The sequence below is a fragment of the Echiichthys vipera genome (genome assembly GCF_963691815.1).
Source record: "Echiichthys vipera genome assembly, chromosome: 7".
In the NCBI taxonomy this organism is placed as follows: domain Eukaryota; kingdom Metazoa; phylum Chordata; class Actinopteri; order Perciformes; family Trachinidae; genus Echiichthys; species Echiichthys vipera.
In genome coordinates, this window is record NC_139832.1 from 2,669,811 (window position 1) to 2,696,186 (window position 26,376).

The following is a 26,376-nucleotide window of genomic DNA, read 5'->3' on the forward strand; positions in this document are numbered from 1 at the left end:
AGTGCAACCGCTCCGCGCATAACTGCGGACAGAGGTGGGCTTTTGTAGAGCGCGTTTGCACATGTACGAGCACGAGCGTGCGCACGTGTACGAGCACGAGGTCTAAGGTGGTTCTGAGGTCATTTCCTGTGCGCCTGTTGGGACGTAGAGAAAAGAAGGAGGGACCATGCGCGGACATTTCAAACAATGGCGGCGAAAGGTTCACGTTGGTGTGATGCGGAGGTGGAGTGTTTACTGCAGATTTGGTCGATGAAAAGATTCAAAAACAGTCGACAAGACGCACAAAAACTCAGAGGTCTACGGAAAGATCTGGAAACAAAGCCACGCATCGCCATGACGTCATCAATGCGTGTGACGTGTTACGGCGTGATGACGTATAGGCAGCAAGAAGCATTCTCCGAGGCCCAGGTAGTGTGAGTACAAACGGGCCTGGAGGGGGGGACAAGGCCCCTAAAGCCCGGGGCACGGTGCGGAGGGACAGTGTGAGTGCGCCCTTAGTGACCTCATCTTTGCCAAACCTTAACCACAGAAGCAGCAGAGGAGAAGAAAAGTCATATCGATCATTTTGGTCTCTGAAGACCCTAACAAACAAGTTTGTTCCAATCCAGAGCCGAGGTGTAACCTGAAACCTGGTTCGGTGTCACGTCATCTCAAATAAGTCTAATAAAGGTTTAGTTTCTTTCGTTTTCTGGTCTATAAAGTTAAACATGTAGCATCCGTCACACGTCTCTGTGACACTGATCCTGGTTTAAACTGAATCAGTATTTTCATCTCATATCGGCCTTCAGGTGAAGTTCAGGTCTGAAGAGTTTCACTTCACTCGTCATGACGCAGAACCTGTTTCCTGCACTTACTGTGTATTTTTTTTATGTATCTGAAGATTGTAAACCAAATATGCAACAAGGACTATGCAACACATGAAATGTAAATGCACCTGAATGTAAATGCACTGCAAATAAAGTTTTTTTTGTCAGTACACCGAAGTTTCTTTATTTATACGTAGAGAGAAGACTTCAAGGGAGCTTTTGGCAGCCATGTTGCATAATCAGACACTTCCTCTTTGTGCAACATGAGCATGTCACATATATTAGAGCCTCGCATTGGGGGGTGGAGCCGATCCCAGCTGACATCGAGCGTGAGGCGGGGTCCACCCTGGACAGGACGCCAGTCTATCACAGGACACATAGAGGCGAACAGAGACAGACAACCATTCACACCTACGGGTGATTTAGAGTCATCAATGAACCGAACACCTGCACGTCTTTGGACTGTGGGAGGAAACCGGAGAACCCGGAGAAAACCCACGCAGACACGGGGACAACATGCAAACTCCACACAGAAGGGCCCCAGCCGGGATTCAAACCAGGAACCCTCTCGCTGTGAGGCGACAGTGCTAACCAAATTATATCCTAAGAAATGGAAAAACCCTCCAAACTTCCTCAGAATCACTTTCTTCTTTTCACGTCTAAAGCAACAAACTTTTCAGACCTGAAAAGAGGAAGAGGCGCGGACGGAGATATTCTCTGACTCTCTCACCGACAGTGACTCATGAAAAATACCACACATTCAAAAACCTTTGAGTGTTTCATTTGAGCCAAACAAGTCAAACGCAGACTGTTTGACAAATTTAAAATGCTTTAAGATTGTTCTCCTCTTCTAGGGTCGGCCATTAAAACCAAAAAGGCTTTAGAACAAACGTGAACATGAGGATGAGTCGTTGATCACAGAGTCACTGCTGTGGGTCAACATCACTGACGAAGACCTTTCGTGATATGAAGCAACACTGACAGAACATTATGGCCAAGCCCAGGTCCTTATGTGCAAAACACTTTGGAGAGGATGTAACCACAGACTGTAAATTATGAAAACATGACCTCAGTTTGGTTGTACTAGCATTAACCAGAAAACAGACAAAACACACACATTTACATTAAATGACAGACAATGGAAAAAAGGGAAGCAACGAACGCCACAGTGGGTGCAAGAGGATTAAACAAACAAATGAAACAGACTATAACACATAAAGAAGGCTCCACCAGGTCTTTTGTAGTTTTTTAAAATAGTTATTTTACTGCTCTTAAAATACCAGTTAGTTAAAATACAAATTAAGTCTCTAAATACAAAGGAAACCAAATACAAAATAAAGGATCACTCAGAGCACAGCCCTTCACCAAAGCCATGTCCACCCTCGCTTTGTTAAGGAAAGTAAAAACAGAAATTTGTGTATCCGTCCCTAGATTCAGATCTACTCCAAAATATAATGGGTTCTTCCTTGGCCCATGCTACACCCTTCCACCATGTTTCCTGAAAATCAGGCCAGTCATTTTTTACGTAATCCACCCGACAAACAAACCAAACCAACGTCCTATGCGGAGCTAATGATTGAATCAATATACAAAACCAGAATGATAACTGAATTACCAGGGGCAGCTAACAAACTCGAGGGCCTGTAGAGACGAGAGGTAAAGCTGAACGTCTACCACTCACTCCGCTCTTAGGGCGCACTCACACTGTCCTTCCGCACCGGGCCAAAACTGTTTTTTCAGCTAAAGCCTAGTGCGTTTGAACAGTGTGAGTGCAACCGCTCCGCGCATAACAGCGGGCCGTCCACGGACATAGAAAATAGAACGACGGACCATGCGCGGACATTTAACAACAACAACAATGGCGGTGAAAGGTTCACGTTGGTGTGATGCGGAGGTGGAGTGTTTACTGCAGATTTGGTCGATGAAAAGATTCAAAAACAGTCGACAAGACGCACAAAAACTCAGAGGTCTACGGAAAGATTTGGAAACAAAGCCACATACGCGTTATCAATGCGTGTGACGTGTTACGGCGTGATGACATATGGAAAGCAAGAAGCATTTGCGCGAGGCCCAGGCAGTGTGAGTACAAACGGGCCTGGGGTGCGGGGGGAGAGGGAGGGAGGACAAGTACCCTAAAGCCCGGGGCGCGGTGCGGAAGGACAGTGTGAGTGTGCCCTTACAAACACAAATGTACAGAAAAAGAGAAGTTAAGCAAAACTCACGATTAAGGTGACTGCACGCGAAATGAAGGACACTACTCTGCCGTAGTTTAATTTCACACAAGCGGCTGTTAACACTGTTATCCCATCAATTCAAAAATAAGCAGGTGGAACTCCGTAGACAGCGGTGGGAACATCCGCAGAAAGGAACATGAGAGACTTGAAAAATACCAAAGGCTCAAAGAGGAGCTGGAGCGAGCCTGGAAGGTAAAGGTGACAGTAGTGCCCGTGGTGATCGGAGCACTAGGGGCAGTGACCCCCAAGCTGGAGGAGGTTACAGCCGATTCAAGAACAACCTCGGACATCTCAGTCCAGAAAAGTGCAGCAAAGATACCGCCCAGAACCCTCAAGCTCCCTGACCTCTGGTAGAGGACCTGAGCTTAGAGAGGGTCAACCACCTGCGCACCAACGGCGGGCGAGGAGAAGATTTTTATATATATATATTTGCTTTTAGGCACTGGTGCACTTAAATAAAAAGTGTATTTTACATATGACAACATCAAACTATCCATTATTGTAAATGCATAATTAAGAAAACATCTGTTTAAGAACAAATAAAGATTTTTATTTCTTTACTTAAACTAATAAATTGAAGTCTAGTCTTCCTTCCTCGTCATTACTCCCACTGACTGTCATAGAGACCCCAAAGTCAGCTCTTATATGTTTTTAAACTGTGAAAGTTATGACTATGAAACCTCTTTCATATGTTTCATGTTAACTGTTTCATATGTGCTGAGTATTAATTTGCATCTGCTCCATTAAAAGTACCTCAGGATCTTGTTCACGAGTGAGGGGACGATGGGGCGTGAGTTTGGCCGGAGAATCGGAGCAGCGGGGGGCGGTGCTGCAGTCGCTCTACCGCACCGTTGTGATGAAAAGAGAGCTGAGGAAGACAAAGCTGACCAGCTGAGGTGGTTCAGGATCATCTGGTAAGGATGAACCCTGGGCGCCTCCCTAGGGAGGTGTTCCAGGCACGTCCAGCTGGGAGGAGGCCTCGGGGAAGACCCAGGACCAGGTGGAGAGATTAGATCTCCACACTGGCCTGGGAACGCCTCAGGATCCCCCAGTTAGAGCTGGTTAATGTGGCCAGGGAAAGGGAAGTTTGGGGTCCCCTGCTAAAGCTGCTGCCCCCGAGACCCGACCCCGGATAAGTGGTTGAAGATGAGATGCTGCGTTAAATTGTAAATTTATGTAAAACCACAACAAAATTGCAATAGCAGTATTACAAAAAACAGAAAAGAAGGGTGTTAATATAACAAACAGTGTCAGTAGAGCGACTGAATGTGGAGTCCAGACAGACGTCAGGACATCGGTCAGATAACGATCAATGACAGTGCAGAAAGAGTTTCCTCTGACACATGAAGCAGCATAAAACCGAGACGTGGAGAAGTTTAGAAACAGTGAACAGTCCTTCAGGAGAGAGCAACAGGTAGGAACTGATGACATGTTGTAGAAATACCGCAAAACTGTTGAGATATCTATTACGTTCACTTTATCTGGTATGATAAAGGACATTATTGGATATGGTTAAATCATTTGTAATCAATCTGAACGTCTTGAAAATGCGGCATCAGTTTTAGTGTTTCTGCAAAACGTGTAGCGACGGCTGACTTCTGATTTTGTGTTAATCTTTTAGATTAATTTCAAAGTTTAACATAATCTGTGATCTGCACTCTGACGGTCAGAATTGGAAGCATTGTCCCAACAAATTGTGTTGTTGATATGGCGAAGATGGACGCTGAGTGGATAAGTCAAAGGAGTCAGGGATCAAATTGGAACTGAGTATTAATTTTGTGTGTTTCCTGTTTGTCCAGCGCCATCAAAATGGCCTTGTCCTTCCTGTCGTGCCTCTGTATCATCGTCTCTATCACCAGCATCCTCGCTCTGCCCCCTACTGAGCCTCCACTGATCCATGACCACCCCTTTGTGGCCATATGGAATGCCCCCACTGATCAGTGTCGACAACTCCTTATTCCACTGGACACCGCGGCCTTCCAGGCGGTGACAACACCCGCCTCAGTTCCAGGTCAGTTCCTCACCATTTTCTACGAGGACCGCCTCGGCCTCTACCCCAAAGTCGATATAGCCAAACGCATACGCTACAGAGGCGGAGTCCCTCAAAACGGCAACCTGACGGAGCATCTGGCCAAGGCTCAAGGTCAAATTGATCGCTACATCTCCCAGGATTCGTCTCCCGGACTGGCTGTCATCGACTGGGAGTCTTGGCGCCCCCTGTGGGACCAGAACTGGGGATCCAAACGTATTTATAAGAAGTTGTCCATCACTCACGCCCTGCAGATGGCCCCATTCCTGTCATCGAAAAAAATTTCCACATTGGCAAAGGACCAGTTCCAACTTGCTGGGCAGCGCTTTATGGAGAAGACCATCAGCCTCGGCATCGGTGAGCGTCCGAGCCGCCGCTGGGGCTTCTACCTGTTCCCTGACTGCTTCAACTATGGCTGGGATAAGTCCAGCTACACAGGGAAGTGCTCTGCAAAGATCCAGAAGCAGAACAACCAGATGCTGTGGCTGTGGGAGCGAAGCACGGCCCTCTTCCCCTCCGTCTACCTCCACCAGACCCTGAGGAACTCCCCCAAGGCCGCACTCTATGTCCGCAACCGTGTCCAGGAGGCGTTGAGGGTCGCCGCACTGCCTAAACGTCCATACACAACGCCGATCTACGTCTACTCCAGGCCGCTGTATCGCGACCAGGCCCAGAAGTTTGAGACCCAGGTGATTACTTTAAAAACTTTTAAGTTACTTACCTTAAGTTGATTAGGCAGTTGGCAGCAGGCAGTGTGCAATGATTCGTCCATGTTGACGCTTCCCAGATTTCAGCTTTGTATTCAGGAGCTCCAGTGTCTGCAGAATCAAACCAGGAAAACAACATGGACAATATTACCCCACAGCAGTGATTGACATATATGTCCTATCAACAACATTAGGAGCAGTTAAGGCATGTCATGTTGATTAAATAAAACATTATTTTAAGGGTTTTTATTCCTGCAAGTTGGCTTGGGATAAACCTGCACATCAGAGAACATCTTATCTACGCATGGCAACATCTTTGTGGCTATTTTAAATGGAAGTAAATGTAGATATGGGTCCCCATTTTTAATTCAGCTGCACTGAACACTCTGATGGACTTGGTTACTTTAGAGGGAAACAGCCGTTAATGAGCGAAACACCAGACCTGAACTGCTTTTTAAATGACTTATCCATCGGATGCAAGTTTCATGCCTCCATATGTTGATTCAGAGTAACCCCTTGTCTCTTTCAGATGGACCTGGTGAGCACCGTAGGAGAGTCTGCAGCTCTGGGAGCTTCAGGGGTTGTAATGTGGGGAGGAACCAAAGACTACAACAACAAGGTAGACACACGAGTTGGACTGGTCTGCTCCCTGTCATTTAAAGGATATTTTAAGTCTATCTTTTCATAGTCACATGCCAATATGTAAGTTTAAAACAAGCATCTAATCATTAATCCCAAGTGACTTCCTAACGTGACTATACTTTAAGAAATATAGGAGAAAATTAACAGTCTTTTTTAGTACCAATTTCCCTGTTTCTGATTTTACAGACGTTTCCTTCCTGAGCTGAAGTGAAGGGATAGTATCAAAAAATAAAACTACTGAGATAAAGCAGAGAGACGCTGGAAAATAATCCAGATCTTGAAGCCATTATAACATACTGTATAGTAATAGTCTTCACAGATCTCAAAAAAAGGGAACCCAGATGACCAGGCTTTAATCAGCAAATAATTAACCTGCCTTTGTTTCCTGTTTTAGGAGGAACTGACAGCCATGATGCTGCAATGTTTGTTATCTCAAGTGACAGATGTGAAATAACGCTTTTTATTTGGTGTTAGCTGTATCCTGTGCATGGCATTACAATACATTTTAAATTAACTGGTTAAGGGGCTTTTTTACACCGTCTGCTGGTTGGCCTGTTGGTCACTCCACCACTTTGGTGCAGACTGAAACCATTGGATTGATTGTCCATTGAAATGTTGTGCAGACATGTGGGTTCTCCAGAATATCATACTGACTTTGGTAATCCTCTGCCTTTTCCTCTAGTGCCACCAGCACATTGACATTTGTTTATTTTTCTAACTAAGAAACAAACACTCACACTGTCCTTCCGCACCGGGCCAAAACAGGTTTTTCGGCTAAAACCTAGTGCGTTTGACCAGAGTGAGTGAAACCGCTCCGCGCATAACTGCGGCCAGCAGGCCGTCCATGGCCCGTCTGGAGAGGTGGGCTTTAGTAAAGCACGTTTGCACGTGTACGAGCACAAGCGTGCGCACGTGTACGAGCACGAGGCCTACGGCGGTTCTGAGGTCATTTCCTGTGCGCCTGTTGGGACGTAGAAAAAAGAAGGAGGGACCATGCGCGGACATTTAACAACAACAACAACAATGGCGGTGAAAGGTTCACGTTGGTGTGATGCGGAGGTGGAGTGTTTACTGCAGATTTGGTCGATGAAAAGATTCAAAAACAGTCGACAAGACGCACAAAAACTCAGAGGTCTACGGAAAGATCTGGAAACAAAGCCACGCATCGCCATGACGTCATCAATGCGTGTGACGTGTTACGGCGTGATGACGTATAGGCAGCAAGAAGCATTCGCGGAGGCCGAGGTAGTGTGATTACAAACGGGCCTGGAGGGGGGGGCAAGGACCCTAAAGCCCGGGGCGCGGTGCGGAAGGACAGTGTGAGTGCGCCCAAAGTGTACTAAAATTAAACATTTAACATTCAGTTTATGTGACTAAACGTACACAACTTGACCAGTAACTGATCTTTTCTCTCTGTCCTAATATACCCAAGTCTCACCTATATATTCCACCTGCTCCCTTTAGGCTGACTGTCAGTCTTTGTCCGAGTACCTGACGTCAACTTTCAACCCGTACATCGCCAATGTGACTGCAGCCGCGATGCTCTGCAGCCAGGTCTTGTGCCAGGGGAAGGGCCGCTGCATCAGGCGAAACTACGACTCTGCCCATTATCTGCACCTGAACCCCGCCCACTTCAGCATTCTGCGGGCTGACAGGAAGTATGTGGCGATCGGTCTCCCCTCCTCCGCCGACCTGGACGACTGGGCCGAAAACTTCACCTGCCAGTGCTACGCGGGGCGGAGCTGCTCACCCAAACTGTCGCGTCCAACCAAAATCAAGCTCATCTGGGTTTAACCTGTTGATTCCTGCAGATCCACAGATCAGCATTAAGACCATTGTCTGTAATTTGATTAAATTATGATCTCATTTATCCACAAAAACATAAACTATGTTATAAAGTTACATAATTAAGTCTTTCCCACATCAGACACAATACTGATCAATTTGAAACACAAAAGGCACCAAAATAAATGTTTTTTTGGAAACATTTTTCTTCTCGATTTGTTTTTTGTTCCATTGACGAAATGGACTCAAGACCAAAACAAGATATAACTTCAATCCTTCAGTACAGTCCTTTGGAATTAGACAAGTTTGCAATATGACAGGAAACAACAAGTTAAATCTGCCCAAATGTTTCATTTTGTTGTTAAATTATCACTCCAGTACTGAGATATTAGAAAGGACAGTATTGTACAGTTTTAAAAGCTATGACAGGTATACAGGTCTGATATCATGCACAGTTATGCACAAAGCTACACAGTTAAAATGGTGGTTTTAATTGTTGTTTGGTAAATGGCAAATGGACTTGTACTTCTATAGCGCCTTTCTAGTCTTCTGACTACTCAAGGTGCTTTCACAGTGTTTGTCACATTCACACTGATGGCAGTGGACATCTACAGATCATCTAATCTAACCATTCACACCCCCATGTGCAGCACGGGGAGCAATTCAGGGTCCAGTGTCTTGCCCAAGGACACTTCGACATGTGGACCCGGGGAGCTAGGGATCGAACTGCCAATCTCTCGAATGGAGGATGACCCACGCTACCACTAAGCCACAGCCGCCCTGTGCGCCTTGTTTGAAGTCTGTGTTAAAACACCTGAGACTTAGAGAAATCCTCCACCATCAAATCTGAGACCAACCCAACTCCCACTGAATTGAGACCAGTTTAAGTCAAAATGCCCACGAGTACGAGACAATCAGAGTGAAAACACCCGTAAGACAAAGACTTGTTAGCGTTAAAAAATCCATGAGTTCAAGACCAGTCCGAGTCAAAATGGCCACACGAGTTAAATCCAAATCAAAACACCTCTGAAACCAAGACTAGGTCTCAGTCAAAACAAAGTGACACAGATCTGCCGCTTATCTCTGATGCTCTGTTCCTTCTTACACAGAGATACGCCCAAGGCCATTCATCTGAACACAATGCCCACAGACACAGACCTGGATTGAAATGGGTAAAATATGGTGTAAATGGGGCCAAAAGGTCAATGCAACTTGGGGTCAAAGTTCAACAATTTGGAACTTTCAGCTAATCCATGCATTATGAAGTTCTAACACGCGATATATAAAGAAAAGGACGCTGGAAGGTCTGAGCACCAGGGCTTGTCCTAGAGGAGACTGTGAGATCCCCCAAAGGCGCACTGCATTTGGGAAGAATGTGTTGTCTGTTGTAGGGGGGGGGGGGGGTCCTGAACAGTCTTCCCTCCACAATAAGGGAACGCCCCACATATTCCTCTTTTAAAGGTCGACTCAAAAAGTGGCTTAAATCAAACCAAAAGTGCGACCACTGACTCTTCTCTATCATATTGCACATGACGTCTTATTTCATTGTTTTATCCTGTGTGGGTCTGGTGTCCTCCTGAGTGTGTCATGTATTTTGCAGTGTGTCTTGTCTCTTCTATTTGTATTTTAATTAGTTATTTAGTAGTATTTCTACTTTTTTTTAGCAGGGACTACGGATGCAAATTAGCATCTTTGCTCTAATCCGGCACTTTTACAGTGATATGTTGTTATCGTTGTTCATTAATGTGACTGTCCCTAACAAATAAAGGATTAATTGAAGTATTGAATCTCAGCTGCCCGGTCCATATTCCAACAGAAGGATCACAGAGGAAAAATTGTTAGCGAGCGTTGCGTCAAACCTAAACACGCCTCAAAACCAACGCTGATTGGACGATCGCTTGACAAACTAGCTCACCGTCAACCAAACGTCAATCATGACCAACTGTCGGCCGGATGCAAATTAGCATCTTTGCTATAATCCGGCACTTTTACAGTGATATGTTATCGTTGTTCATTAATGTGCACTGTCCCTAACAAATAAAGGATTGATTGATTGATAAACAACAAAGGATCTAATGTGTCGTTAGCTTGAGAGGCTGCCAGCTGCAAACCCATAATGTTAATTAGTTTCGGACGCTTTACTTCTAATTTCAAGACAGTAAATAAACACTCCAACATTCGAAAGACTGCACTATTTTTAGATTTTATTTGTGTTTTCTACCCAGTCAAACACTTGTGTTTATCAAAATTAGTGACTTCATTCATTCATTTTCTGGCAAAACTTAGACCCTTGTTTATAAAATCCAACTGAAAACGTATTAATATTAACTTTGAGCTGAAGTCGATTTTGATCTGTGATCTTCTTCTGCGTGTGATTCACCAGTCTGATGATGTAACCGGGTAAGTTTCCCTCAGCTCAGTACATTTCCAACCACTGCTGACCAACTTAAAACTCTCACTGCATTCTTTGCGTGTCCTGACAGAGGTCTCAGATACGAGCGGCAGTTGTCCACACGTTAGTCCTCATCCCGGAGCTTCCTCGGATATCTTCCTCCAGGCAGAGTGGGAGGGCAGCTCGTCCTCACCTCGGTTGTACCAATAAAAAACACCCCATGCTCGCAAATCATTCTGCGCTGACACGTTTCCACAAGTGTTCAGCCTGTAATTGAAGCTCCTGCAACAGCTTATTTAAAGAAGAACTATTTAAACTACCAGAGAAGAGCGAGGTTAATGTTTATGAGTAACAGGTAGTAATTTCACGACTGACTGAGTGTGCAGTTTGGACGGCAAGACGTTGGACCCCCAGAGCAGGTTGGTGTGAAGTTAATGATGTCTACTTAACTGTCGTATTTGGGTTCAAAGGTTTATTTGTGTTTTCCGAACCCGAACATTAACCTCAAATTCACCAGCAGCTGTAACGTTTTTATTAAATTGATTGACTTTTGACTTTTTACAGAACTCATAAAAAAGCGGTCTGTAGCCGCCCTGAGACAAAGACACTGTAGACACACCTCAGAGTGTGTGACCTCGTAAAGATCCTGGAGCTAACGTTGTGCAGAGGGTGTAAACTATCAGTCAGCGGGTTTAACAGTGAGCACAAACCAAGTCCATGCAGCAGAGCAGATGAATGGAAATTTAATGAATCATTAAATGCACAGATTATCTTGTAAGAATGCTTAAAAGTACAAATGGGAGATGACTTCTTTCAGACGCCAAATATTGACTTAGGTAACCTTTAGACAGGTGACTATTATTAGAAGTAAGTGTGTGTAAGTGTCTGGTTTCGGTTTACTCTTTGTTTTGTACCTTCCTGATGTTATTATGCTACACAAGTACCAAAAATACATTGATATCAGCACAGATGTTGGATGACATAATTGTTTTCTTACATAGATTGTTAAATATACAAATATTTTGATATAAAAGTCTGAATGACCTGCTGTGATCGTTCAGTCAAGTCGGTAAAGGCTGACCGTGGTGCTTTCTATACAGATATACATTCAGATGATTAACACGAAAACAAATTTGGTGAAAAACTGTATGAGACAAAACAAAAGCAAGCATGAAGTCGTGTTAATCGTCTAAGAAAGTATTTGCTTCCTTGCTGATGAGATGGATAAGACGGATCACAGTTTGACTTTTGGTAATAAAACCTACGAGCGTGTTCCTCAAAAATGTTTAACTATTCCTTTGAAGGACATTCAAAAGCAGTTGGGTCTCAAAGCTGCAATAATATCAAATTTATTGTGTCTTGATTAAGAGGTTCACAGTCTTTGACAAGGAGGGAGAGGTTGCTAAGTGATATTGCTTTAGTTTCATACCTCAACAACACCGAGTCCGCCTTTTGTCTTCAGGTTATTAACAAACACGTAAATCTTCCCTTTCAGGATGTGGTTCCAAACAACTGCTCCAAGTTTTAACTTGAACTAAGGCTTGGCTGAAAAAGGGAAATGTGGGAAATGAAGCCCTGAAACTGACTTACTACAGTAAAAGTTCGCAGGACAAGTCAAAAAATTAACTAACATCATTCTTATACCTACATCCTACAATTTAATAGTAAAAAAATATCTTTAAATTGTTGTTTTTTTAAATGATTTGGATTTCACAAGGGCGAGGAAGTTGCATTTGACACCGACTCCACTTGAGATGGGAATTTCTGCAGGCAACACTTTGGTGTCTGCAACAAACACTGTTAACATCTTGACTTTGGCAATTTGGGCATTTTGGCACATTTCATAATTTATGACCACATTTGTGTGACACAGCCGTCCCCAACGAAACAAATGCATTATACCATGTTATCTAGATTGTTGTTGGGTTTTTTTTTATAATAAAGTCTGAGTCTAAGTTCAGCTATTGCAAAAATGAGCGACTTAAAGAAGTGGTTAGCTTAGTGTGAAATGTAACTTTCTCGCAATGTTAGTTGCTGCAAAATTCTTCTGTTCTCTTGAGGCAAAGCTAGAAGTCCTTGCACAGTCCACAACGATAAATCAGACAGTTTACCTGTGCAGGAGCGTTAACTTATCTTCCCAGGTATTGTGCATCAATGACTTGTAACTAGTTCTACACACAAACACTGATCTACAAAAATAACACACACACACACACACACACACACACATGCTTATAGACCCTAAAAATCTAACTTTTTAAAGCACCAGTAATTAAGTATGTGATGTTTGTGAATATAGCAGGAAAATTAGCTGATATAAATATTATCCACTGACAAAGGTTTGATTTTATATTAGTTAAATATAAACTACTTCTACTTTTCATTGCTAGCTTAACCGCTGGGTCCAAGCGTAACTCCCATAATAGGGCTTTCCACCTGCATACCGCCCATTTTGTAATACACAGAGTTGGTTGAGGATCGCCAACGTTTCTTTTTAGTGGAGGGGATCGAACTCAAAACTAGCTACGATGTCAGGCGATATTGAGACATCTATTACACAGGTTGACCATGATTGACATCATCGTTAGCCTCACCCCTGGTGCTTATTGGGCTAATTGTTATTCCCCCCGCAGCGCTTACTGGAGAAACCACTCATTCATGTCACCTTGACGGATGAATCTGTCTACTTGGTGGAGTGAGCGGATTCCAGAGTTTTGACCCAGGCAAAGTTATTCCCCTAGTGTTCGCAGAAGACTCTACGGCCATGCTAGCATCTGCAAAACCTTAAATACATTGTTAGACATAAGGAAACATTTCTTACGTGAACTGCTTGGAATATCGCAAATGTGTTTGTTCTCGTTTGTGCACCACCAACTGTTCAAAATTGGTTTGTCGAGGTATAATTTTTGTTCCGTTTGGGGAGAACATTTATAGATCAAAAAACAAAAATAGAGTGAGAGCTATAAGCTTCTGAAATCAGGATAAAGTTGACTCACCTCCCTGCAGAACTAGATTTGTTTAAGAGCTGCATGAAATCAATCCGACCTCCTTATTTTTCTGACTTGTGTTTCCGTTTCTTTTTTTTCTGACAGATTGGATCACTGTTTCAAAATGAACCAACTCAAACTGTTTAATGACAAACAGCATTTCATCTCCATCCTGATCCCCCTGTTGTCCCTGTTGTGCCCCGGCTGGGCTTTACCAAGGACGGACCCTCCCATTCGTCCGGGGGTCCCCTTCATGTTGATGTGGAATGCCCCAACGGAGCTCTGTGACAGCCGCTTTGGCATGCCACTTGACCTTTCCCACTTCCACATGGTCAGCAGCACACTGAAGACGGCAACCAACCAGAGAATTTCCATATTCTACACCGACCGCTTCGGCCTCTTCCCCTACGTTGACGAAGACACTGGTGAAATATACGACGAGGGCCTTCCACAACTGATAGACCTGCAGGAACACCACGATCTGGCTGAGGATGACATTGAGTACTATATCCCCGGCGAACGGCCTGGCCTAGCTGTGCTTGACTTTGAGGAATGGAGGCCACAGTGGGTCAGAAACTGGGGCAGCAAAGACATCTACCGACAGATTTCCATTGAAACGGTCAAGAAGAAGAACACGTCATTGACAGATGATGAGGCGGAGGACCGGGCAAAGATTTTGTTCGAACGCGGAGCCAGAAGGTACTTTCTCCGATCCCTTCTCATTGGAAAGACGATGAGACCCAACAGACTCTGGGGTTACTACCTGTACCCCGACTGCTACAACTACGATTACAACCAGGACATGGCGGGCTACACCGGAGAGTGTCCCGCCATTGAGAAAGGAAGAAACGACGAACTGCTGTGGCTCTGGAAAGAGTCTACAGCTCTCTTTCCATCCATCTACCTGGAGCTGGTGCTCAGAGACTCCCAGCAGGCCCGGCAGTTCGTCCGACATCGTATCCAAGAGGCCATGAGGGTGTCGATGCTCCCCAACAGCTCCTACTCCATCCCTGTCTACGCCTACAGCCGCCCAGTGTACAAAGATAGCGTTGATAACTACATGTCTGAGGTCAGACACACCTGTGATCTCTCAAAAAGACACACTTTTCCATCACATTTAGACACAATATGTTATGAACTGTGTAGGCGTAGTTCAATATTGATCTACAATTGATTATTATTACATCAACAGCAATCACATTGTCACATGTCATTGTAACATGTCATAGTCAAAAGCCATTTCTTGCTCTCCTCTGATTGGCTGACAATTTTTCATTTCGCAGTTCGATCTTGTGAACACCATCGGAGAAGCTGCTGCTCTTGGCGCTGCCGGCATTGTTGCCTGGGGAGACATGAACGTCACCGACACAGAGGTAGAAAGTGGCATCACTCTGGGTTTGTTTACAACTTAATGTAACAGCCACTAACTGACTTAATATTTCAAATCCCGTAGGACTCCTGCTTCGATGCTCGACGCCACCTGGAGCAGGTCATGAACCCGTACCTCCTGAACGTGTCCACAGCAACGCGACTCTGCAGCGAGGCGCTCTGCCAGGGCCAAGGTCGCTGTGTGAGAAAGCACTGGAAAAACAGTGTCTTCCTCCACCTTGACCCGCGCCGTTTCCAGATTGAGCGGAAACGCCGCGGCGGGCCACTTACTGTGAGTGGTGGCCTCTCGCAAGACGACGTCAACTGGTTCGACCGTAACTTCGACTGCATGTGCTACAGTGAGAAGCCGTGCCGATCGGTTAAAGTGTTCAACGTCATCCAACAGGCTGTACATACTCCGAGGGGTCGAAGTGCTGACAGGCCCCGCCCCCTCCTGCTGGTGATGATACTACTCAGTCTGAAGATTGTTGTGATGTGAATATAAAGCAGACCTGATACTTTAACTTAAAGAACCATGACACTGATATTTCAGCCTATTCCTTTGTCTGTTTTCATTAAAGACATTTTTACTTCAGTTTGACAAAATCTCTCTTTTTCCTTTACACAACTTTCTTTTGAAACACGTTCATTTTAAACTAAAACATGGCTACACTTGTATTATCATTATTATTATTAAAATAAGGTCTTAGCATAAGGTTTTCTCCCTTTAACATCAAAACAAACAAACTGGCTAATTTCCAATAAACACATTTGCCTTTAATTTATTTAACTACATACAGCTTTTTCGACGAATCGATCTCAACTCATGTCCCACTTCTTAGCCTGTTTGTGAGCTTTCAACACTTTAGTACAGACAATCATAATCCCCAGAGGATGAACCCTAATGACTTTAGTGATCTGACCTTTTCTGTAGCGCCGCCATGAGGTTAGCTTCTCAGATCGAAATACTTGACATCTACTAAGGTTAAAAATACAGTCAGCCGCAATTGTACTCTGTGTTTAGTGTTACTCAGCATATGTTAGCATGCTTATACGCTACACTAACATGGTGCTGATGTTAGCATTCAGCTCAAAGCAGAGTGATTTGAAGGAGTGACAGGAAAGCAAGAGACATTAAGTTCCTATGGCTAAATGTCTGATGTGAAACGATCTAAATTGTGCAGCTTCAACACACAAACACATCCTCTTCAGTTCAGAAATCATGCTCAGTGACGTAATGTTCTGCTGGTCCCCGACCGCCCTCAACTCGGGGGTCCACCTCCATGGAGACACCTGGTTTGTTTCCTGTGGGCGGAGTTAAGAAGCATGGATGGAGTTAGGGATTTGAAGCAGGATAGTAACACCCTGCCTTTATCCTGAAGGTAAAAAAAGAAATGCTACCAATTACTAAAATACAGTAGGTGCATTGTACACGGCACATTTGGTCATTAGGACACGCACTAAGAGAAGACAGTGTGTAATGTGGAACTGAATGCACCTTGTGTGTGTGGTTTTACCTTTCCTCTTGCAGTAGATAGACACCATCAGAGCGGTGGAAATGCAGTACAGAAAGATGACCACCAGAGGGCAGATTAGCCTGGCCACAGACAGACGAGGAGGATCTGGAGAAGAGCCTTCACATGAGTGTAGTGGTGTTTTTAGTATGAAATTCTCTCTTCGTGTTACTATCCCTCCACTACAGCTCAGCAAGGAAATACAAAGAGGAAACTGCTGTTTATATAATCCTTAAATACATCTTTGCACAGAATGAGAAGGACTGTGGGTTCTGTCCTATGGATCACTTGCATGGTAAGCTCATTAGGAAGGGATCCATTAATGGGTAACATGAACAAGACAAATGATGACAGCGAGTAAATGTGGCTGTAAGTTTCGTGTGGACACTAAAATGGAAGTTGGGTGTTAGTGTCCTGACCTCTGACGCTCAGCCAGCTCTTCGAAGACCTTGAAAACAGTCCAGTAGAACATGAGTAGAGACCTTCATGAGACTGCTGCACATCCCGAATGGTAAACTCTCCAGCGTTATTGTATCCAATGAAGCTGTCATTGCTGAAGAAGTATGACAGTTGTTTGGAACCATCTCTGGTTTTACAGCGCAGGGTGACATCACTTCCTTTAATCACAGGAAGTCCGGGGAACTCCAAGATCACAGAATGACCTGAAAGAGAAATCAGAGACCAGAGCCACACGGACATACAGTTAAATTAGACCACTGCCATACAGACAGAGATAGTCCATGCATCCCACTGATGACGTTGGTTGGAAACCCATAAATACAGACTTAGGGCGCACTCACACTGTCCATCCGTACTGTGCCCAAGCATGCTACACGTCTAAAGTCTAGTTTGTTTAGGCTTGTTTAGCGTCTAGGCGCGGTACGGTTGCCGGCCACGACCCGTTTGGGAGAGGTGGAATTTTGTAAAGCACGTTTGCACATGTACGAGCAAGAGTGTGCGCACGTGTACGAGCACGAGGCCTACGCCGGTTCTGAGGTCATTTCCTGTGCGCCTGTTGGGACGTAGAAAAAAGAAGGAGGGACCATGGGCGGACATTTAGAACAATGGCGGCAAAAGGTTCACGTTGGTGTGATGCGGAGGTGGAGTGTTTACTGCAGATTTGGTCGATGAAAAGATTCAAAAACAGTCGACAAGACGCACAAAAACTCCGAGGTCTACGGAAAGATCTGGAAACAAAGCCACGCATCGCCATGACGTCATCAATGCGTGTGACGTGTTACGGCGTGATGACGTATAGGCAGCAAGAAGCATTCGCCGAGGCCCAGGTAGTGTGAGTACAAACGGGCCTGGAGGGGGGGACAAGGACCCTAAAGCACGGGGCACGGGACGGAGGAACAGTGGGAGGGCGCCCTTAATCCCTAAACGAGAGCCAAATAAAGACAGATAAGACTTCATTAAAACACAGGGTGAAACAGGTACGCTTCTCTACCAGATACGCTGATGGTGACCTGAGCGCTCCTCAGTCCAGCTCTGCTTTCACACCAGTAAACTCCACCGTCTGATGGGAAGAGCTGTAAAACCACGCAGGAGGAACCATCAATCGTCCCAAAGTCTTGTTGACCACACATCTGTGTCTGTTCTCCTGTTATCCTCTTCACTGTCCATCCCTCTACTGTCTGTCCATCTTCAACACAACTCAGGGAGACAGAGTCTTTCCTGAAGAACACTTGATGGTTTGGACTGACGTTCAGAAAAACTGCAGGACAAAACAACGCGGACAGACAAGTGATAATTGGTAGATGTGTGTGTTTGAGCTAATGTCTTCCTCCTTGTGTTTAAATGTAACTAAACAGTTTGAAAGAAGTTGCTTTGGGGATAACGATGACCTGGACAAATGAGAACATGCACAGGCTTAGTTGGAAAGAAACAGGAGTAAAGCAAACAATAAGGTAAGAGGTAGACTATGAGGACAGACGGACAAAGTGTTCTTTAGCATTATCAGGGTGCCATCAGCTCACCTTCAGAAACAGCCCGTCCAAACAGCAGCACGCTCAGGCCTGCAACAGGACAACAGGGTTAATTCATGTCAGAGAGGGCAGCAGAGTTTCATCGCGTCAAAGGGAAACGTTGGAGAGAAAGTCACTGTCTACATAATGGAGCTGTGGGGAAACAGAAACCTCAGTAACACGCCAGGAGAGAAAAGTGAACCACACTGAAAAAGGAGAAATGCAGAAAGTGTGAACTTCCTGCTGCCGTCACTAACGCGCAGGACAAATCCATCAAAGTGATTCATGTGTTCTTCTGACAATCTTACTGTTAACTAGCTAGTTACTGTTAACCGACATCATGTAACCTGTAAATGACAGTGGCTAGTTACTCACTTTTCATTCATTGACTAGTTACTGACTTACTTACCTCAGTAACTAGTTAGTCAGTAACTGGTTGTTGTTTACTGTCACCATGTAAGCCACAACACTGACTGGTTACAGTTCAACAACTAGCTGTAACTTGGGAACTAGTTATAGTTAGCCAAGTAAACAGTAACTAACCAATGATTAGTTACTGTTTACTGGCATCATGTAACCTGTAAATGACAGCGCCTAGTTACTCACTTTTCATTCATTGACTAGTTACTGACTGGTTATCGTTTACTGTCACCATGTAAGCCACAACACTGACTAGCTACAGTTCAACAACTAGCTGTAACTTGGGAACTAGTTATAGTTCGCCAAGTTACAGGTTACTAATCTACAACTAGTAACTGTCTGATGACTTTACTGTTCACTCACTAGTTATTATTTACTGATTGGTTATTGTTTGCTGTCACCATGTAAGCCACAACACTGACTAGTTACAGTTCAACAACTAGCTGTAACTTGGCAACTAGCTATAGTTCGCCAAGTTACAGGTTACTAGTCTACATGACTATTTACTGTCCACTCACTAGTTACTGTTAACTGACTGGTTATTGTTGTTTACTGTCATTATGTAAGACACTAACTAGCTACTTCTCAACAATTAGTTACCATTCAATGATTAGTTACGGTTTGCTGACTCGACACTGTTCTCTAGCTAGTTTCTTGTGCACCGACTTGCTTTTAAATGACTAGTTACTATTCAATGACTTACTGTTCAATAACTAGTTACCATTTCAATAACTAGTTACTCTTCGATAACTAGTTCCTGTTTGCTATCTAGTTAACGTTCATTGTATTACTGTTCAATAATAGTTAGCTTCTGTTCACAGTTACTGTTTGAAAGCTACTTCCTGTTCACTGATTTAGTTTTAACAATGACTATTTCCCACTTTAATGACTAGCTACTGTTCACTTTCATCATTCAACCATTGAAACTGACGTTGGACTTACCGAGGATCAGAGAGTCCGACGGAGCCTTCATGTCGTCTGATGACGGGAGGACGAAATGATGAGGTTGTTTTCGTGCGTCTGTTTATTTTTATCACATGGAAATGTGACATCGCCGCCTCAAACACACAACTTCTGGTTTCTTAAACCGGGGAAATTAAATCAGTGTTGGGAAAGCTTCTTAGAAAGTGAAGTGAGCAGTAAATCTACATTAAATTAAGCTTCACAACACTGGATTTCCCCCCAGAGCAAAGAAGCAGCTAAGCTACAGTAACATGGCAAAAGTAGTTAACGCCATAAAAAGCAATTTTTTATTTTATTTAACCAACTTTAAGTTAGTGATCAGTGATCTGTCAGTGAATAACACTGTCAGGACGGAAAGGCAAGAAAGCTTTAAAATGTCTTTTCATGTTATAATCAGTGGGAGAAGTAATCATCCATTCATTCATTCAATCATCTTCAGCCGCTTGTCCCTATCAGGGTCGTGGGGGCTGGAGCCGATCCCAGCTGACATCGGGCGTGAGGCGGGGTCCACCCTGGACAGGACGCCAGTCTATCACAGGACACATAGAGACGAACAGAGACAGACAACCATTCACACCTACGGGTGATTTAGAGTCATCAATGAACCCAACACCTGCACGTCTTTGGACTGTGGGAGGAAACCGGAGAACCCGGAAAAAACCCACGCAGACACGGAGACAACATGCAAACTCCACACAGAAGGGCCCCAGCCGGGATTCGAACCAGGAGCCCTCTCGCTGTGAGGCGACAGTGCTAACCACCATAGAAATATTCTGTGCTACTGTGCAAGTAACAGTCTTCTTAAGTAAAAGTACAAGAGCAGCATCAACGCGTCACTTTCTGAAAGTACAACAGTAAAAGTACTCATGACGTAAAACAGCTACAAAGACAAATCGATTATTTGTCAACTTTTAAATTAAATCACAAACTTTTTTTGATAATCATGAATCAGTTTGACTCATTTTTGAGTCCAAATCCTGTTTGCAGCTTCTCACGTTTGAGTATTTTCTGGTTTCCTTCCTCCTCTGTGAAGTGAACTGAACATCTTTGAGTTGTGGACAAAACAAAACATTTGAGGAAGTCACCGTGGGGCTTTAGGAAACACTGATTTCTCACATTTTTCACAATTTTCTTACATTTTATAAACCAAACAACTCATCAATTAATCAAGAAAACTATCATTAGTTGCAGCAGAATGGGCCATTTTCATAATGATATTATAATTGTTGATGCATTAATGCTGTGACGGCCCTAGGGCCTCTGCCAGGGCTGGTGTGGGTTGTTTGGTTTCTGTGTGTGTGACGTGTGTTACTTTATAGACTCCTGAGTATCTTAACCCGTCATATATCAAAGGTTATCAGTTGATTTATTTTGTATGAATAGTACTCTGCAAAGTGACTGAAGGTGTCAAATAATGCAGTGGAGTACAAAGTATCATACTTAAGAGTATAAATATAAAGTATCATAAATTTGAAATAGTCAAGTAAAGTAAAAGTATTTCATAGTTGTTCGGAAGTACACTTAGGGCGCACTCACACTGTCCATTCGTACCGTGCCCAAACAGGTTTCACAGGTAAAGTCTGGTTCCTTTGACCAGTGTGAGTGCAACCTTACCGCGCCTAGGAGCGGCACGCTTGCCGTCCACGGCCCGTTTGGGAGAGGTGGGCTTTAGTAAAGCACGTTTGCACATGTACGAGCACGAGCGTGCGCACGTGTACGAGCACGAGGCCTACGGCGGTTCTGAGGTCATTTCCTGTGCGCCTGTTGGGACATAGAAAAAAGAAGGAGGGACCATGCGCGGACATTTCAAACAATGGCGGTGAAAGGTTCACGTTGGTGTGAAACAGTCGACAAGACGCACAAAAACTCCGAGGTCTACGGAAAGATCTGGAAACAAAGCCACGCATCGCCATGACGTCATCAATGCGTGTGACGTGTTACGGCGTGATGACGTATAGGCAGCAAGAAGCATTCTCCGAGGCCCAGGTAGTGTGAGTACAAACGGGCCTGGAGGGGGGGACAAGGACCCTAAAGCACGGGGCACGGGACGGAGGAACAGTGGGAGTGCGCCCTTAATAGACTTCAGGTTGTTCTCCTGCAGGGGGGGGGGGAGACATTCATCTACTCTGCAGGCTCACTGTGTTTAAGTTGACTGAACTACAGATACTGAACACACAGAAGACAAGACGTAAAAAACACCAACACTAATAATAATACTAATTAGAGACACAAAAAACAACAGCACTGTTTGAGTCTTTAAAATAACAAGAGCAGGCTAAACTTGACCTTTCCTGTTTAGCGTTGAAGCAAAACTCTGTAAAGAGGCTGTTTTTTTAAATTTCAGTCATTCTGTGATGACAATAATACGATTAAAGGCATTTTGTCTGAATGAAATAGATGTTGCATGCTACTGATAATGTACAGTTTAATGTGATTATCAAAAACAATTATAATTGAGCTTAAACAATGAGTATTAAACAAGCATTTACACTCAAGTAGGCTACTGCTGATGTAACTGACAGATGCATTTATCATCTTAAGTTTGATTAATGTGCTGGATATAAGTAATGATCTTATTAAATAACATTATTATAAGACACCTAGTTGGCAAACTAGAGCTAGGTTTGGTTAAAAAATATAAATAAATCCTTGTTTAATCAAGTTAATATGTGCAAAGAAATAGTCCACCAGACTCCATTGACAAAAGCAGTGATTTTACCGCCCTATAAAACCCCAAACTTCATTCAAACATGGACAGAAACACAATTAAACTCACCTAACTTGAATTAATTCGTCTTTTCCATTTATCCAACATTCAGAAACTATAGTTTGGTCACAAATGAATCCTTAATTAACCGAGTTAAGATGTGAAAAGGAGCATATAGGGTCGTCTCAAGAGCACCAGACTCCATTGACAAAAGCCGGTATTTTCAATTAAACTGGACAGAAACAATATTTAACTCACCAGAATCGTCTGAATTTGGTTTTCCAGTGCTCCGACAGTCAGCAGCTCTGGTTCGGGTCGAAAAAACACTTAATTAATCGAGTATAAAGTGGAAATAAAAGCAGTTTTACCCGCTTTCCCTCTCTCTGTTGCCCGGTAACAAGCGCTAACTGTCTCGCGCGTTGGGCTGAATACTCGATTCTGATTGGCTGCAGGGTGAGAGCGTTTGTTCACCGTTCTAAATCAATGCGCCGTCGTTTAAACAGCAACAATACGAGCTGGCACGAAATGTAGTCCTTCCTCTGAACACCACAAGATGGCGACTGTCACACACAACCGCCAAGAAGTAAGTGACACAAAGGGGCAAACATCTCACAGCCCATACCAACATATCAATATTTACTGATTAATCACTGATTTACTGACTATTGTGAATGTAATGAAATGAATCATGCTAGCGTAATGTTAGCTTTCAGGCTGATAGCTATGGTTGGGAGCGTACCTATGTCCCTATGTTCCCCCCTTTTGGATGTGACCGGGGAACATTGGCACACGTCCTGAGCCAGATTCCCCGGCAAATAGGTCTTTGTAGACCCTAACACTACCCCCTAACTCTGCCCCTCACCGTCACTGTAACCGTAAACTCCAACTCTAACAAAATACAATTAAATCAGCGAAGGCAGAGGCTTATACGACCAGGGAAGATAGGACCCGGGGAAAAGTAGGGATGACCCGGATCAGAAATAGGCCTAATGAGATATTGTCACCAGTCGGACAGTTTTTTTTTTGGCTAAATTCGCCGCCGTTTTTTTCAATGTCCGCGCTTGGTCCCTCCTTCTTTTTTCTATGTCCCAACAGGCGCACAGGAAATGACCTCAGAACCGCCGTAGGCCTCGTGCTCGTACACGTGCGCACGCTCGTGCTCGTACACGTGCAAATGGCTTTACAAAAGCCCACCTCTCCCCAACGGGCGGTGGCTGGCAAGCGTACCGTGCCTAGACGCGGTACGGTTGCACTCACACTGGTCAAACAAACTGAACTTTAGCCGTGAAACGTGCTTGGGCACGGTACGGTTGGACAGTGTGAGTGCGCCCTGAAAGCACCACAAAAAGACTGGAAACTGTGTCCGACGGGACTTGTATGCGAACGTTGTCTGACTGGTGACACTGAGACGTTATCTCCCGTTGCCACCGAGACCAGCGCGAGTGAAAACCCCCATGACCACGAGTCTGCGTCGAATCCCCCAGACTGAGACAAATCCGAGATACCAGGGTTACAAACAGACTTGAGTACAGCCCTGATTTAGTTATTATAGATTAAAGAAACATTCTAAAATGATTAACATCAGTGATGGATCTTTACCTTTTAGGTGTGTCAGTAAATCAGCATTCACAATATCAACACCCTAACACCACTGAATAAAGTGCTGCCATTATGATGCTATTACGTTTTTATGCCTGTGCTGTATCTGACAAGAGAAATATCTACTGTCTGAAGTCCTGCTGATAGAGCTTTAGGGTAATGTGGTCTATGATCAGTTTACCTTTTAGCCTGTATGTGTCGATAGGTCGCTCCTAAATGTTCACCCACACTGCTGCTCATCTGAGTTTAATCAGTTTAATGTTTTTCTGAAGTATGCCTCCTGCTGATACACAGATGTCATTATGTCATTAAAGCAAATTAAATTGTAATTTGATGAAATTATGCCCTTATCTACATTACATCAGCAATTTCTGTTTATTTAAGAAAAACATAATGTGGAAAAAATGACGCACTTTGCAAGTTACATTATTAAATGTGACCTTAATCCACATCAGACACAATAATGATTTAGCTGAACTAAAAAACAAAAAGCCCCTTAATGAATGCTTTTGTGAAAACTATTGTTTTATTGGTTTCACTGATAAATCTCTTGTGTTGAGACTTAATGGACGCAAGACCAAGATAAGACAAGATAAAACTTCAGTCGCTCAGTTCAGTCTTTTGGATTTAGAAAAATATTCAAATGAGTCAACAAATCTGTATCAAAACACCAAAACAAAAGAAACTGAGACACGTCTGAGTCGAAAAAACCACGATACCAAGACGAGTCCGGGTCAAAACACGAACAAGGCTAAAGCTGTGTTCAGACTGGACGCAGGAAACGCCACTTGATCGTATTTGGATCACGAGTTTGGAGCGACGGAAAGCATAACAAGTAAAGCGGTTAGCTGGCACACCGCAGGTCTCCTCGTGGATCAACCGAACGTACGCTTCACTCCACCATGGTGACTTTGGTGACCCCCTGGATGTTATCACAGAGATCTTTACGATGACGCTTAGCATATCCTTTACCGCAAACGCAATAATGATTGGCTGATGCACCACAGTCACGCAAATCAACTCTTGCATTGGACGCAATGTCACATGTAACGCGCTGCCTGTCTTGTAATCGCATCTGTGCGTTGACTTTGTACGTAATCTTGTCGCATCTGTCACATGCGGTCTGAACGTAGCTTAAGTCAAGTCCAAGTTAAAACACGCACAAGACCAAGAGAAGTCCAAGTCAAAACCCACAAAAGACCAAGACAAGTCTGAATCAAAACACACGAGAACAAGACAAGTCTGAATCAAACTACACAAGACCAAGACAAGTCCAAGTCAAAACAACCAGGATACCCAGACAAGTCTGAATCAAACCACGCAAAAGACCAAGACAGGTCTGAATCAAACGCCACAAAAGACCAAGACAAGTCTGAATCAAAACACACAAGACCAAGACAGGTCTAGTGTGTTTTGACTCAGACTTGTCTTGGTCTTGTGCCGGTTTTGACTTGGACTTGTCTTAAGCTGCGTTCAGACCGCATGTGATGGATGCTACAAGATTACGTACAAAGTCAACGCACAGATGCGATTACAAGAAAGGCGACGTGTTACATGTGACATTGCATCCAATGCAAGAATTGATTTGCGTGACTGTGGTGCATCAGCCAATCAGCATTGCGTTTGTGGTAAAGGATACGCTAAGCGTCATCGTAAAGTTCTCTGTGATAACATCCAGGGGGTCACCAACACACAAGACCAAGACAAGTATGAGTCAAACACTTGCATGTCTGGAGCACCGACGAGTATAAAAACAAGATAAAGTCAGAAATGCAATAACCTGTTTCATATCAGTCCCACCAGCACAACAAATTCAGACACTGATATGAAAATAAGATATGAAGGTTAAAAAATAGGTATGAATGTTGGGATTGGGTCTGCTTGATCGACAGGTGTCCAGGTCCAACGCACTGAACTCAGTCGAGGTCCTGCCTTTTGGGGAGTTTCTGGACGGATGTTGGAGGTGAGCGGTGAAATGAATGTCGTTTATTATTTTCTCGTTCTGTTTGAATAAGAGTGACCTTTCTAACGACTGTGGAGCGACTGTGGCTCGGTGACAGAGTGGCTCGTCCTCCATTCGAGAGCTTGGTAGTTCGATCCCCATCTCCCCCGGTCCACATGTCGAAGTGTCCTTGGGCAAGACACTGAACCCTGAATTGCTCCCCGTGCTGCGCATGGGTGTGTGAATGTGTGTGAATGGTTATATTAGATTAGATGGTCTGTAGATGTCCACTGCTATCAGTGTGAATGTGACAG

The 26,376-nt window shown here is 44.1% G+C and overlaps 3 protein-coding genes across 3 annotated transcripts in view; 2 read left to right on the forward strand and 1 right to left on the reverse strand.

Moving 5' to 3' along the window:
* Positions 1–4,417: 4,417 nt before the first annotated feature.
* LOC310949911 (hyaluronidase PH-20-like) lies at positions 4,418–8,407 on the forward strand. The gene is made up of 4 exons (XM_083917522.1): positions 4,418–4,454; positions 4,840–5,758; positions 6,306–6,395; positions 7,883–8,407. The coding sequence occupies exons 2-4, from the start codon at positions 4,850–4,852 to the stop codon at positions 8,210–8,212; spliced, it is 1,329 nt and encodes a 442-aa protein (XP_083773648.1). The 5' UTR covers positions 4,418–4,454; positions 4,840–4,849; the 3' UTR covers positions 8,213–8,407.
* A 2,439-nt stretch (positions 8,408–10,846) lies between these two features.
* The window catches only part of LOC310949045 (uncharacterized protein), a gene marked incomplete at its 3' end in the record, with an annotated part of 29,193 nt that continues 13,663 nt past the window's right edge, over positions 10,847–26,376 (forward strand). The window contains exons 1-4 of the mRNA XM_083916377.1: positions 10,847–11,014; positions 13,688–14,651; positions 14,866–14,955; positions 15,036–15,445. Of these exons, the coding sequence (XP_083772503.1) occupies positions 13,707–14,651; positions 14,866–14,955; positions 15,036–15,445 (1,445 nt within the window). The 5' untranslated portion in view covers positions 10,847–11,014; positions 13,688–13,706. The remainder of the gene's footprint in view (positions 11,015–13,687; positions 14,652–14,865; positions 14,956–15,035; positions 15,446–26,376) is intronic.
* On the reverse strand, positions 15,787–18,574 carry LOC310949912 (CXADR-like membrane protein). Its single transcript, XM_083917523.1, has 5 exons — positions 18,444–18,574; positions 17,915–18,181; positions 16,884–17,126; positions 16,468–16,584; positions 15,787–16,255 (listed from the first exon to the last, which is right to left on the reverse strand). The coding sequence occupies exons 2-5, from the start codon at positions 18,051–18,053 to the stop codon at positions 16,164–16,166; spliced, it is 591 nt and encodes a 196-aa protein (XP_083773649.1). The 5' UTR covers positions 18,054–18,181; positions 18,444–18,574; the 3' UTR covers positions 15,787–16,163.